We start from the raw sequence: 13,998 nt of genomic DNA, 5'->3' as shown, positions 1-13,998 counted from the left end.
CGCTTATTCATTTCATCTAAATGCTGTGCTGTGTCACTAGAACACTTGCTAATTATTTCAGTAGGAATAGTTGGGTCATTTAAGCAAGCACACACACCTGTGGAGTCAACAGGGCCTCTGGTCTCATTTCATCCATGGTGCTGCTCCTTCTGTACCAACCCGCATTGCCACAAGAAGTTAGCAATTGGCCCCCTCAGCTCGTCTGTTACCTATTTATGTTTTTCTCATCAATGTTTTATGTAAACTTGCAAAGAGCAGCAGACTCGACTGAGAATCTAACTTTAGGCCCCATGGTCTCTACAAGGGTCCCAGGGACATGGTCTTTGCACAGCAAGTGAGTTCCACAGGGTGGGTGGTCCCTGGTTACTCCAGCCAAGTCCCTTGTTATTGTCATGTCACAGAGCATGGACAGCTTCGGGGTCAGAGCTGTGGCCTGAGTCAGTTGAGAATCCTCGTCCCTCTGGAGAGCATCTCCTCGAGGAGGCTGGGGATGCCCCATGCAGGGACCAGGGCCCCAAATGCATCTTCACCCCACCCACCTGAGATTCGCTTGAGCAAGAGAGCCACCCGCTGAGTCAGAGTCTGCCTGGAGCTGGAAGGAGAGGCAGAGGGAGCAGGGGTTGAGTGTATCTGGTAGTGTCCAGGTCAGAGGGCTCAGCTCCCCAGGACACTGCTGGACAGGGAGGAACAAGGCCCTGAGAGTGGCAGGAGGCTCAGGCAGCCTTCCTGAGTGAAGGACTCAGGCCCCGGGAGCCCCATCCCCTCACACTGTGCCCGCTCTTAGAGCACCTTGACTTTGGGACGTCTCCCAGGGTATCCCCTTCCTGAGGAGGCTGCCTAGGCTGACACCTGGGCCCAGGATCCTCTAGCTGCATTTCCCAGGTGAGGCCTTCACTGTGGCAGGCTTCTGTCAGTGTCCTGGGGTGACACTGTATGAGCCTGACCCTCAGAACGTGGCCACTGCAGCCCGAGGGGATAGGATGAACTGTCTTCACTTTCAGTCTGAAGACTGATTCTTGGACACCTGTTGATCCCCAGGCTGGGATTTGCTTTGCCCCACCTGGGCAAACCCAGCCTGGCTCCTGACTGCTCCTGGCTGCAGCTCTGCTGCCCCCAGCTGGTGGAGGAGACTCGGCCCAGGATCTTTTTTCTTCCAGGATCTTTTTTCTTCCAGCACCTGTCACCTCAGAAGCTGAGGACCAGAGAGCCCAGCCCCATTCTGTGCCAGTGTGACCCAATCCACCCTGCTCAGCCCAGCACAGAGAGTTCACACACACAGTGCAGGGAGGTGGGACAGGTGCAATTGCTGTAAAAGTGTCTCAGGGTTGAGATGCCCTCCTCTAGTGGTTTTGTTCTATCAGGACTAATGAGAGAGCTCCTCTGCAAAGCTTTCAAAGTCAGAGAGATGTGCATGCCATCCTCCAGGAACCCAGACTTCCTGTGCACTTAGGAAGAAAATGGGCACACCTCACACATAGTAACAGCAGCTATGATTCACCACGATCACCTGATGTCTCCTGCACTGCAGCTTAGTTGTGAGCTGACATCACCATTGTCAGCACCATTAATTTCAAGTTTATGTTTATTTCATTCCACACTTCTCAGAGTTTCTGCCAGGAGGACTTCTACACTAGCCTAGTCTGTTTTCCTGATGAAACTGAGACTCTCCTGCTTATTCTTAGCTGGGGGCTGCTGTTCCCACCATACAGAAAACAAGCTCTTTTTGAGCCTCTTTCTTGGAATCCTTGCAGAGGAAAGACAAGTTCTATGTCTGAAGCCCATTGAATGACATCCTCTCATTGGGGTTTAATTAATACGACATTCATCGCTTTTCTACTTTTTAATTTTGAATGAAGAAAAAAGCTTCTTCAGTTCAGTATAAGCCTCCTCACTTCACAGCACCTAACGCTGTGGCTAAAAAGGACTATGTGGCTCAGGAGAACAGAAAGCAGCGGGGGCAAGTCCAGGAACTGATCCAAGTATCCTGAGTGCTGAACCTGGGACCTTTGGAGCAGAACCTAACCAAGGTGGGGAGGGAGGGGGCATGAGGACCAGGCAGGCAGCAGGGATGTGTCCCATGGACACACTGACATCCCCCATCATGGGCTAGCCTTGCTGAGGAGCCCACCTCAGCCTGGAGAAGGTGAGGGCTGTACCCCAGGTTAGAGCTGGAGAATGTGTGGGTATTAGGGGCTGCTTTGGATGCAGGATCTGGCCTGGCTCCTGCTGGCTCTCTCTGCACTGTTGCCTGCTCTGCTGTCTCCTGGCCAGGTGGGGACAGGTGTCTCATGGCCATCTCTACTGGTTGTAGCTGAGTCTTCAGGAAATCACAGAAACTGAAGGTTGAGGACACTTTGGGGCTCATTCTCAGGGCCCCATATCCTGAAGCATCACCTGAGCTAGCTCAGGGTCAGGAATAGGCTTATGGTCCTGTGGGGGCTTAGCCTGGGGGCAGCATCTGTGCAGAGAGTGAGGAGAGGTAGCAGGCGAAGGGTCTAGGCCATGGTGAGACATCCCAGAGCTTTGTCTTTGGAACCCACAGCTGAGCCTGGTTTCCTCAGGCCTTCTCCATACTCTCAAAAGTCCCAGTGAAAATGCACCCTCCATCGCACTGGGCTGGAGAGCACTTGGCAGGCTTCAGTGTGGGCTTCAGTGTTTGGTTCATATGGAATTATTCTTCTCCTCATACCACATTTGGGAGCGATCGTCAGTGCTTATTTGAACAATCTTAAAGGCACGACAGGAATCCCATACCCACGGTTGTCTGTGAAGCTCACAGGGGTGAAAGGCGTCTCTGTGCTTCCAGGACCCTGGCCATTGTTGTGTCTGAGTCCCCCTTCTACTGCTCTGTCAGGACCAGACAGGGGCGTACATGTGGCCCACCCTGGACAAGGTTGCATATAAGCATGACAATATCTGATGACTGACTCAGCACTGACTACAGCCCATGCCATGCCTGTTTGTGGGCCTTGCCCACATGAACTCGTTTAACCCAGAAGCACGTCTTAGGGAGGTGGTTAAGAGAGGAAAATAAAAAAATTTTGAGTTTGGGACATTTGACACTGGCAGCACTCCCTGGTAACACCAGCATGCACATGTACACACATGTGCACACACCCACACACAAGTATACACAGCACATTCCCACACATAGGTGCACCTATTTACACACCTGCACAAACTCCCACACAGGGGAGCACACCTGGGCACACTCCCACACATGGGTGCATGTATGTGCACACCTTCACACACTCTCCCTCACAGCTGCACACACTCCCGCACATGGGTGCCCCATTTACACAGCTGTGCACACTCCTGTACACAGGCACACCTGGGCACACTCCTACACATGGATGGGTGCCTTTACACACCTGGGCACAATCCTACACATGGGCACACACATTTGCACACCTGCACACACTCCCACACACAGGCACCCACATTTACATGCCTGTGCACACTCCTGCACATGAACACACACGTACACACCTGCACACACTCCCACACACAGGCACCCACATTTACATGCCTGTGCACACTCCTGCACACGAGCACACATATTTACACACCTGCACACACTCCTGCACATGAGCACAACCCTGGGCACACTTTCACACGGGCACACACCTGGGCACACTCCTATACATGGGCAACCTTGCACACTGCACTTTGTGTACAGGAGAAAGGGAGCCCATCTTCCAGCCTGCAGTCCTGTTCTGTGCCTGCAATTGCAGGGACCTGAGCCATCCTGAGAGACATCAGAGCTACTTTGTCTTGTCTACACTCTGTGATGCACGTTACCCCCCCACTTGCCTTCCCACAGCTGGCCTTGCTTGTGACATCCTGGTGCTGGGAGGAGATGTTCAGTTTTGCAGAGTCAGGACAATCTACTCAAGATTTACAATCAATTTGTGACCTGTGGCCATTTACAGTGGGCAGCATGGAGGCCTGGATGGGCAGGAACAGATGGATGGACATTAGGGCTGGGATGATGCCACTGAAAGGAAGAGACCCTGGGGTCAGAGAGCAGGAGAACCTCCTACTGTTTACTCTGGCTCAGTCCATCGAGCACAACCGGGAGTCAAATGGGCTCTTAGGATGCAAAGGCCACGGCAGCACTGACCTGGGCTCAGGGTAACCAGGAACTATGGTTGGAGGAGAGAAGCAGATAAACTCTCTGCTTATCTGAGGCCCTGGTCATATAGGGATGGCCAAAAACTCTAGGGCCAGAAAAACCTAAACACCCTTAGGTGAGCTCAGCTGTGTCTTCCCACCCCCTGACTCTCGCCCCCTCGTGCATGACATTTCAAACCTTGATTCTGCAAACTCCTCCCTTAGCTCTCTAGTAGACTTCGCCTTAAAACCGTTTCTGAGACATGGTGAGAGTTAGCAGGAGAACGCCCCAGCGATGCTCGCCTGCACTCCTAGATCTTACTTTTAAATCATTAAAGTCTCTCTTTTCCTAACTCCCTGAAATCCTCTGCACTGCTTTGCCTCCATCCCAGGTCCAGTTTTCACGAGTGATGTCAGGAATAATTGCTGCCAACTCAGGAGCAGCTGTGGTGTGCGCGACTCTGTGTTATGCACTTTACAAACGTGATTAAGTTCTGTCCCCGCAGCCTGACATTCCCTTTAGGTTTTCTTGTGGGGCGAGAGTGATCTTGAGTGTAAGGAAGAAGAATGTGTGCTCGCTTCGGCAGCACATATACTAAAAAATAGGAAGAAGAATGTTCCATGGAATGTTTCCTTATACACACACACACACACACACACACACACACACACACGATAATTTGGAGCATATGCATAGTTCCACCAAAAAGGTCCTGTTCTTTTTCTGGCAACTTGCCTTGGGCTCTTTATAGTTTAACATCTCAAGCTCTTTTCCTTATCCCATTGTTAAATTCTGTCCTAGACTTTTCATGGATTATAAAAGCATTCAATATATTTAAAACTTAAACTGTTTATTCATTTGTTATTCTCAGAACTTCCTTGTTCTCTTCTGTTTTGGCTTCAGTCAAATGCTGGTGTGAGGACCCTTCTCTCTGAGCCTGCACTGGATATTCCAGCTTTGATACAAACTTCCTTGCCCACTTGCTCCTCCCTCTCCCTCAGACTTTGCCTTAGGATGAGTCTATTCCTGACATATGAAAGCTCTCCTAAAACTCAGAGCAAGCAATGCAGATAAATGTTCTGTGATTGTGACCAGGGCTGTCTTTGGCAAACCCATGATCCAATCAAATAGATGAAGTGAGTATGTTCTTATCCAATGACAGACCGTGGACCAGCTGAGGGAACATCTTCATAGCAAAAAGGGAGCGTGAGAGCCCAGGGCAGGTTTTGGTCTCAGTTCCCCATGAACCTGGACCACTGTGGAAAGTGTTGCTGCCTGCGTATGAGCTGCAGTAATAATCAGCCTCGTCCTCAGCCTGGAGCCCAGAGATGGTCAGGGAGGCCGTGTTGCCAGACTTAGAGCCAGAAAAGCGATCAGAGACCCCTGAGGGCCGATTACTGACACCGTAAATCATGAGTTTGGGGGCTGTGCCTGGGTGCTGCTGGTACCAGGAGACAGAGTTATAACTCCCAACATCACTGCTGGTTCCAGTGCAGGAGATGGTGACCGACTGTCCAGGGGACCCAGACTCTGAGCGAGGCTGAGTGAGGGCAGACTGAGCCCAGGACGCTGGAAAGAGGAAGAAACACACTCTAGTGAGTCAGTGCTGGGCCCACATTAACCTGAGGAGCAGGAGACCAAGGATCGGCCCAGAGGTCCTTGGGGTCCCTTCCCTGGAGGTGTCACCTGTGCCTTGACTGAGGAGAATGAGGAGAAGCAGATTCCAGGCCATAGTGGAGAAGTCCCCAGAGTGCTGCCTCCTGAGACCACAGCACTGGGCCCGCCCCCAGCCCTGTCTTATCTCCTCTGCCTCAGAGGAGGGCGGGACCTCCATGCAAATCTGGGTTGTGAGCTCCATGCCTAATCCCACCCTCACCTGGGTCTGGGCTCAAAGATTTCTGTTTCCCTTGACAGTGCAGCTCAGCTGAAAAGATGAAAGTCTGTGTTTGTCTATTCTGATGGTAAGTACTTAATTTCTTTGTACCTGATTTGCTCAGGAGAGAAAGATCTGCTGAAGCCCCTCACCTGAGTGACCTCCTGGCCCTCCATGTCTCTGCTGTGTGGTGTCTGTGTCTCTGTGACTCCCAGGCCTGGGCACACCCTGCAGTGCCCTCTGCTGGGCACCCACCTCCAGGCTGTCTCTACTGTCAGGAAATGGGGCTGCCCACTCCGTGGAACTCTCTGCTGGTGGGTGTCATTGGTCTCTGGTCTCCCCAGTGCAGCCTCGTCCATCCTCACCCCCATGCTTTGTGCTGAAGCATCTGCAGCACCGAATCCCTGGAGCATGTCAGCCGCCCCAGGAAATGCGCCCACATCCACACAGGGAAATGTGGGAGGGACCCTGTGGAGGGAACATGGAGCACCAACTAGGGCCACAGTCCTGAGCCGGAATCTGCTGCTCCCAATCCTGCCCTTCCCACTCGCGAGCAGGCGACTTGTCCTTCCCAGCCTCTGGTTCTCAGCCTGAGAACCGGGACCACAGAGTCCACTCTGCACATAGGTGATCCATGGGGAGATGACCCAGCAGGACAAAGGGAGTTTGCTAATAGGACTTTCTGTGTGCACCAGAGTGATATGTATTGTGAATGGTTGATTTATTGAAAGCTTTATATCCATTTTGCTGTGATTTAGGTGTCAGGTCACAGAGATGCGTGTTTCCTGCTTTCTTGCTTTTCCCGATCTGAGCACATCCTCAGGGCAAACTAAAGCCGACCTCTCTCAACCCTGCAACACTGAAGACACACAGATACTTAATAAATGCATTTTGTTTGTTTTTCTCAAAATACTTTTAATCTTTTTTCATCTTTCCCCATTACCTATGACAAAATTCTTTTAATGTTTCATATTAAAATAAATATTAATGGATTCAGGTTCCATTTAAATATTATAACATACACTATCCTGTTTTCCCACCTAGATTCTTCTCTGAAACCATGGGAAGTGCATGGAGCAGCTCTCTGAGCACCGGGAAAGGAAATCACCGTGCGCAGCAGTTCGGGATGGCCCCGGCAGATGAAATTCAACAGAGTCAGTGTGAGACTCCTGGAATTTCTCAGTGCCCCTGGCTGGGATTCCAGACAGCCCTAAACCTGAAGGGGCACAAACCTGAAAACAGAAAGAAGTCCAGAAAGCCCTTGTTCAGGATTGAACACAGAAAATAAACTTATTTGGTTCAAAGTGAAGGCTCAGTCCCCTGCACAAGCAGGTGGTTCACCCCTGTGTTCTCATCTCTCTTACACCAGCGCCTCTCCCTGGGTTCACACTGATGTCCTATGGGTGGACATGGGGCTTCCGGCACCAGGTCACTCCAGGGCCCCTGTACCCTGAAGGGGGGAAAACCAGCACTGTTCAGTCCCAGTATGATGTGAGCCTCATGGGAATCCCACTGTCTGGTCACTGCATTAGAAATACAAAGAGAAGAAGCAAATGAGTTTCAATAATATATTTTATTTACCTAGCATATCGAAACTATCATCCCTTTCATATGTAATCTAAGTACAATAATTTATGAGAAATTTTCTATACTTTTCATGGCCATTATTATTTGAAAAATGTGATGTGAATGGCCTTCCTCTTTACAAGGATGAGCTGTAGTGGCTTTTTAAGTGTCAAAATTGATAGACTGAAGGAGGGGTGAAAAGAATAATTTATTTGCACAGGATGTGGAGGGTGGAGGTGGGCAATGTCCACCTCCCTCAGATCCCAGAGCACCTGTCATCCCCACATCTCCAGGCTCCTGCTTCAGGAGGGCTCAGAGGGACAGCCTTTTCCCACGATGCAGATGCAGGCTCATCCCACATTCCAGGAGCCTTGAGCCGTTTGGCCAAAGGCACCCCCAGATACCACAGGGCAGCCCAGGGCAGGTCCTACCAGGCCAGACCTCACCAGTGATCCCATCTGGGCCACATCTGCATATTGTCCTTGTCCAGCTGGAGCCTCTGGAGTTCCTCAAAGCACAAGCACGTGGTGAGGTGGCCTGTAGTCTCAGAGACTTTCTGGGTGCGGTGTTTTTAGGCTGGAATTCTTTAAATTCAGTGAGGCTGTTTCCATGTGTGGAAATTCCAGCGAACAATGACTGTCATTGGTGAATCTTTCTTCTTTTTCAGCTCCTGCTCCATGTGCAGCAATACAGGACCTTCCAGGGTTAGCTGATGAGGCAGTGCCAGCACCAAGGGAAGAGCCCCCTTCAGGGACAGAACTGGACCTAGAGGCAGCTCCAGAGCCCTCCTGCCCCTGCCCTAAGGAGCTGCCTGACATTGTGGCACCTGCTCTAGCCACTGGCCTCAGCCCTGGAGCTGAAAGCATGGCTGCAGCAAGAGGTGGGAGAGAGGGGGTGGCCATCACAGCCCCAGCCAGCAGCTCCCATGCTGCGCTGTGTCCTGGACACAGTGGGAGACATGGAGGCCAAGACCAGGGTGTGTGGCCTGGGTTCCTCTGCCTCAATGAAGAGAGGCTTCTGTCATTTGGCTGAGCTGCAGCCCTGCAGCTGAAGGAGGACCTGCTGCTGCTGCTGCTGCTGGGGTTGTTTGCTGCCTGCAAGAGGCGCTGGAGAACAGGAAAAGAAGCCTGGGAGGAGGGGTCCCTAATGTTGTCACATGGTGTTTTTGAGTCTATCCTGAAAATCTCTGATAGTGGTGTCTCTTTGTTGTGGTTGTTTGTGTGATGAAATTACCATCTAATCAACTGTTATTGGAAACCTTTCAAGTACGACTTTTAGAAGACCTTGACCTACTTTTGTTTTTTTTAACTCTCTGGTTTATTGTGGAAAGCGGGATCATTTAGGTTCATTCCTCCTGCAGATCAATTGCCTTTTGCCATCAAAGATTTGGCATCACAGGGTTTCCAGAAATTACGTGTACAAGTTGGTATGTTGGTACTTCAGCTAATCTGGGTGCCAAAGCAGAATGCCACAGACTACGTCACAGAGAAACAAGTTTATTTCTCATGGTTCTGGAGATGGTAAAATCCAAGGTCAGGTGGTCAGCAGATGTCATGTCTGGTGAGGGCTTGCTCCTGGTTCATAGACTGCCAGCTGTTTACTGTGTCCTCACCTGACAGAAGGGATGAGGGAACTCCCAGCAGTCCCTTTGATAGGGACACTGATCCCATTCATGGGGGCTCTGCTTTCTAATCACCTTCCAAGGCCTCATTTTCAAATCCCATCCCACAGAGAATTAGATTTAAACACAAGAATTTGAGAGGACAATAAGATTTTATCTATAGCATCAGCTCACCCTGAGCCCTTTGCACCTACAGGAAATTTCTGATCTTCTATAACTATTTGCTGGTGGCTCTGGGTTGAGGGAAATATTTAATTGCAGCTCTTGATTCAGCTGGGTCCAAACTTAAATTCTCCGTTTGCCCACATAACTTGTTCATGGGACAGAGGGAACTTTAGTGGCAAATGGCCATTTGGAATTTTAGGAGAATTGATGGTGGAGGGCTTGGGATGTGAGTGAGAAGTGGAGGGAGGAGAACATGAAGGTGCAGAAGGAGAGACAGCAGAATGTGAAAGGGGAAGAGGAACTCTGGATATAAGTGTCGACTAGAGGGCAAGGAAGGTAATTTTTCTTGCATTCTAAACCCGATCCAATATCAAGTCAGCATCACCAGAGGAATACACTTCTTCAATGCATAGTCCTAGGTTCTGGAAATTTTGATTTCATAAATCTGAAGGTGTGCCAATTTATATGTATTTATGATAAGAATTTTGGATAATTCTGATAAAATTAGACAACAAAGCATAATTTGATAACCACTGGTTTGGGACGTATATCTGGAAGACGTTCGATTATATAAAATAATCACAGAAAACTGAGGAGGAATTGTTTATTTAAAAATGCTTGCATGTAATTCAACTCTTCCTGTATATGTAGTTTGACCACATATTGGGTCTCTACACTACTAAAATTGGAAATGTGCAAAAAAATCAAGTAGACAGAAGGAGTTGGAGAGAAAAGAAAACTGACAAATTGTCTGTTAAGAGGAGAAGAGAAGGGGAAGGAAGTAGCATATTTTTGTACATGATTTGATGGCATCTAAATTATAAGCCCAAACAGTGTCAATAATACAGGTTTTCAGAGTGTAGTGCCAACAGTGATTTCCTGGGAAAGGGAAGTGTACTCTGTCTTGCTCTGTGATGTTAAACAGGCACAAAAGAAAGGGTCGTTCTTTAAGAAGTGTGAGCTGTATTGCTGCTGAATTATTTTATCTCGTACCTAGGTGAAAATAAAAGGGCTATAAAGTGCTGAGGATGCGCACAAAGTCCCCAGCTATCTGTAACATCTTCAGGAGCCGCCTTATCAGAGGTATGGGTGGCAATGGTGGAGTGAGTGGCTATTTGCTTCTGACAGCGTGTCTGCTTATGTATCAAACAAAATAGTATGGCATATATTTTATTAAGAAATCTGTTAAAAATGAAGTAAAATTCAGGTTCATGGTTTTTTTTGTTTTGAGATGGAGTTTTGCTCTTGTTACCCAGGCTGGAGTGCAATGGCGCGATCTCAGCTCACCGCAACCTCCACCTCCTGGGTTCAGGCAATTCGCCTGCCTCAGCTTCCTGAGTAGCTGGGATTACAGGCACCAGCCACCACGCCCAGCTAATTTTTTGTATTTTTAGTATAGACGGGATTTCACCATGTTGACCAGGATGATCTCGATCTCTTGACCTCATGATCCACCCGCCTCAGCCTCCCAAATGCTGGGATTACAGGCGTGAGCCACCGCGCCCGGCCCCAGGTTCATGTTCTTAATAGGAACACTATCTGCTATGGCAGCAAAACCAAAAGGCTTAAGGACCAAAAATACACATTAACTACAAACATTTTCATATAAACAATGTGAGCATCTGTATATGACAGTAACTCATATGCCCAAAATATGTTTAACTGAGATTGAAATGACTTTCTTCATAACAAATGTTATCGCTGTATTCTGAGATGATACGTTATTTGTCTATGGACACTATAAATAAGTTACTCATTATTTATTCAACAAATAATTCTGTTGAATCTACAAAATCATGTTTTCTATTTTAGGCACTATATATAGACTTGAGGTAAAATACAGTATTTTTTCTTAGTGGTTGATTAAAAATACAAAATATATGTTAGATAGAGGCTGTACTGCTGAAAACAGACAGAGACTGAGTTGCTAATACAAAAATTAGAGGCCGGGCGCGGTGGCTTAAGCCTGTAATCCCAGCACTTTGGGAGGCCGAGGCGGGTGGATCATGAGGTCAAGAGATCGAGACCATCCTGGTCAACATGGTGAAACCCCGTCTCTACTAATACAAAAAATTAGCTGGGCATGGTGGCGCGTGCCTGTAATCCCAACTACTCAGGAGGCTGAGGCAGGAGAATTGCCTGAACCCAGTAGGTGGAGGTTGCGGTGAGCCGAGATCGCGCCATTGCACTCCAGCCTGGGTAACGAGTGAAACTCCGTCTCAAAAAACAAAACAAAACAAAACAAAACAAAAAATTAGAAAACCCAGTGTGATTATTTGAACTAATAATATTTTAATACAGGTCCCTGGTGTTTTCTTGTGGAAATATATATGGAATATGTATGGAATTTCAGGTGATTGGCATCCGGATGTTTAAATATAGCAGGTATGGTGAGTTTTCCAAAGACATTTTTCCAGCTTCCCTGCCCATCAGAGACTCATAAGATACTATGTGGAACCACAGCCTCTCTGACAACCTCTAGTGCCAGTCTTTGTAAAGTGTGTCAATTAAATGGATTTGGGTTTCGTATCTATTATTCAAAGAAAATGGAATACCTAGCCTTCAAATGCAAGGCATGCAGAGGCACAGGTTTAAAGTGTGTCCCGACCCTAGAATTAAAACTAATCCCATTTGTGCCTCCACTGTTCACTAAAAAATTTCCTTAAGAATCCGGAGACCAGGCATTCCTTTGAGAAACCACTCCAATATGGTTTCTCACCTACTTACTTTAAGAAAATTGCTCTTATCAAAGCACAAATGAAATCCATATTGTCAAATTATGAATTGAAGCATAATTCCCCAGCCTTTGTCTTAATTTATGTATCAGCAGCATTTAATACAGCTGATCTCTCCCTTTTTTCCCAAAACGTCCTTTGATAGAATTCCAGAACACCTTACCTGCATTACCTCTGGACGTTTTTGATAATTACCCTTAGTACTTTTTTGCTGGTTTCTTCTTGTGTTTACTACTTTTTAAGTGTTAGATAACCACTAGGCTCAGGACTTTGACTTCTCTTTATCTTTGCTTTCTTACGAATTTTTGTGTCATTCATTTCCTGATATTGTATATTATACCATAACACTAGACTACACCCAACACCATCTGACGTCTCCACCTGGATGTCTGTTAGAAATGTCAAAATTAATAAGTTCACATGGAGCCACCGACACTCCCCAAACTTGCTCTCCCCCATTCTGTTTAATAGTAACTCCCACTTTATAGTTTCTCAGCTCAATATGCTTGGGGTCCCCTTTTAATTCTCTCTGTCTCTGCAGCTCTGTTTTGTCTCTCTGTATCTGTCTGGTTCTCATTCTCTCTTTCTCATTTTCTCACACACACACACACACACACACACACACAATTTTCAGATCTGACATGTATGAAAATTCTGCCAGCTTTCCCTTTAAAGTGCCGTAATTCCAAATGGTATTTTCAAATTCTGTATCTGTCTGGTTCTTATTCTCTCTCCCTCTCTTTCTATCCTGCCAGCTTTCCCTTTAAAGTGCAGTAACTCCAAATGGATTTGCTAATTCACCTTCCCACCCTCACTACATGTTGACTGTAGTACTTCTCTCACAAAGCCAGAGCTCTACTGCAGAGATTTATTGGGGGAAATAATGAGAACTATTATACATTCTTGTTTCAGGGGCCCTGAAAATACAGGCTAGCCATAGTCTATATGAATTTAAGCTTCTATCATTGCACTATTTTTCAATCCAGTCTCCACACAGCAAGCACAGTATGTGATCAGAATTCCCTCCATATCACAACACTCCTGTTTTAAAGTCCCTGATCAATGACTTCTTTTCTTCCTCATTATACTTTAAGCTTAACGAAGCAACTATGTGTATTTTTCCACTGACCTATCTTCAGAGCTGGAGATCACTTGGTGCAAGGTAAGTGATCAGTAAATACTTTCAAATAGCAGAATCAATTATAAATCGTTTTATTTCTTTGATCATACGTTTAGTCTGAAAAATAAAGGAAACAGATTTGTCAAGAGAATTCTGTTTTGATTTTATTATCCCTTGATTAGATTAGCTGTATTAGTATAAATTTCAGTGTGGGAAGATGTAAGCATTTTCTAAATTTTAAAATAAAATAAAAAGTTTAAATATCTGCTTCTTATATTTAAGGAATAAAAAAAAAAGACAAGCTTGTCTTTTAAAGTACATTTTGCATATGTATACAATCCAAATTTATTATTCTCTCTTTATCCTTGAACACTTTTTAAAGGTATTCATGTTCTCATTTTTCAAAGTCCACTTCAGTGATAACATTATAAAATATACGTGCAACTTTCTTAAGAATATCATGCACACTAATGTTCATTGCAACACTGTTTACAACAGCAAAGACTTGGAACCAACCCAAATGCCCATCAATGATAGACTGGACAGGGAAAATGTGGCACATATACACCATGGAATACTATGCAGCCATAAAAAACGATGAGTTCGTGTCCTTTGTAAGGACATGGATGAACCCGGAAACCATCATTCTCAGCGAACTGACACAAGAACAGAAAATCAAACACCGCATGTTCTCACTCATGGCCGGGTATTGAACAGTGAGAACACATGGACACAGGGAGGGGAGCATCACACACTGAGGTCTGTGGGAGGGGACTAGGGGAGGGACAGTGGGGGTTGGGATTT

The 13,998-nt window shown here is 46.9% G+C and overlaps 1 protein-coding gene and 2 gene segments (V, D, J or C); all 3 read right to left on the bottom strand.

The window, feature by feature from the left end:
* LOC105706716 (immunoglobulin lambda-1 light chain-like) overlaps positions 1-5,881 on the bottom strand; it is a 108,775-nt gene extending 102,894 nt beyond the window's left edge. Inside the window, 2 exon segments of the V gene segment in view lie at positions 5,377-5,683; positions 5,801-5,881. Coding sequence covers positions 5,377-5,683; positions 5,801-5,846 — 353 coding nt within the window.
* The window catches only part of LOC105706714 (immunoglobulin lambda-1 light chain-like), a 392,758-nt gene that overhangs the window by 99,018 nt on the left and 279,742 nt on the right, over positions 1-13,998 (bottom strand). The gene's annotated exons all lie outside the window — the stretch shown is intronic.
* Positions 1-13,998, bottom strand: part of LOC135273040 (immunoglobulin lambda variable 5-39-like) — a 284,085-nt gene that overhangs the window by 109,899 nt on the left and 160,188 nt on the right.

Source organism: Aotus nancymaae, unplaced genomic scaffold (assembly GCF_030222135.1).
Source record: "Aotus nancymaae isolate 86718 unplaced genomic scaffold, 86718_ANA_hifiasm-v0.15.2.pri h1tg000210l, whole genome shotgun sequence".
In the NCBI taxonomy this organism is placed as follows: domain Eukaryota; kingdom Metazoa; phylum Chordata; class Mammalia; order Primates; family Aotidae; genus Aotus; species Aotus nancymaae.
This window is presented reverse-complemented; position numbering and strand designations above follow the sequence as displayed.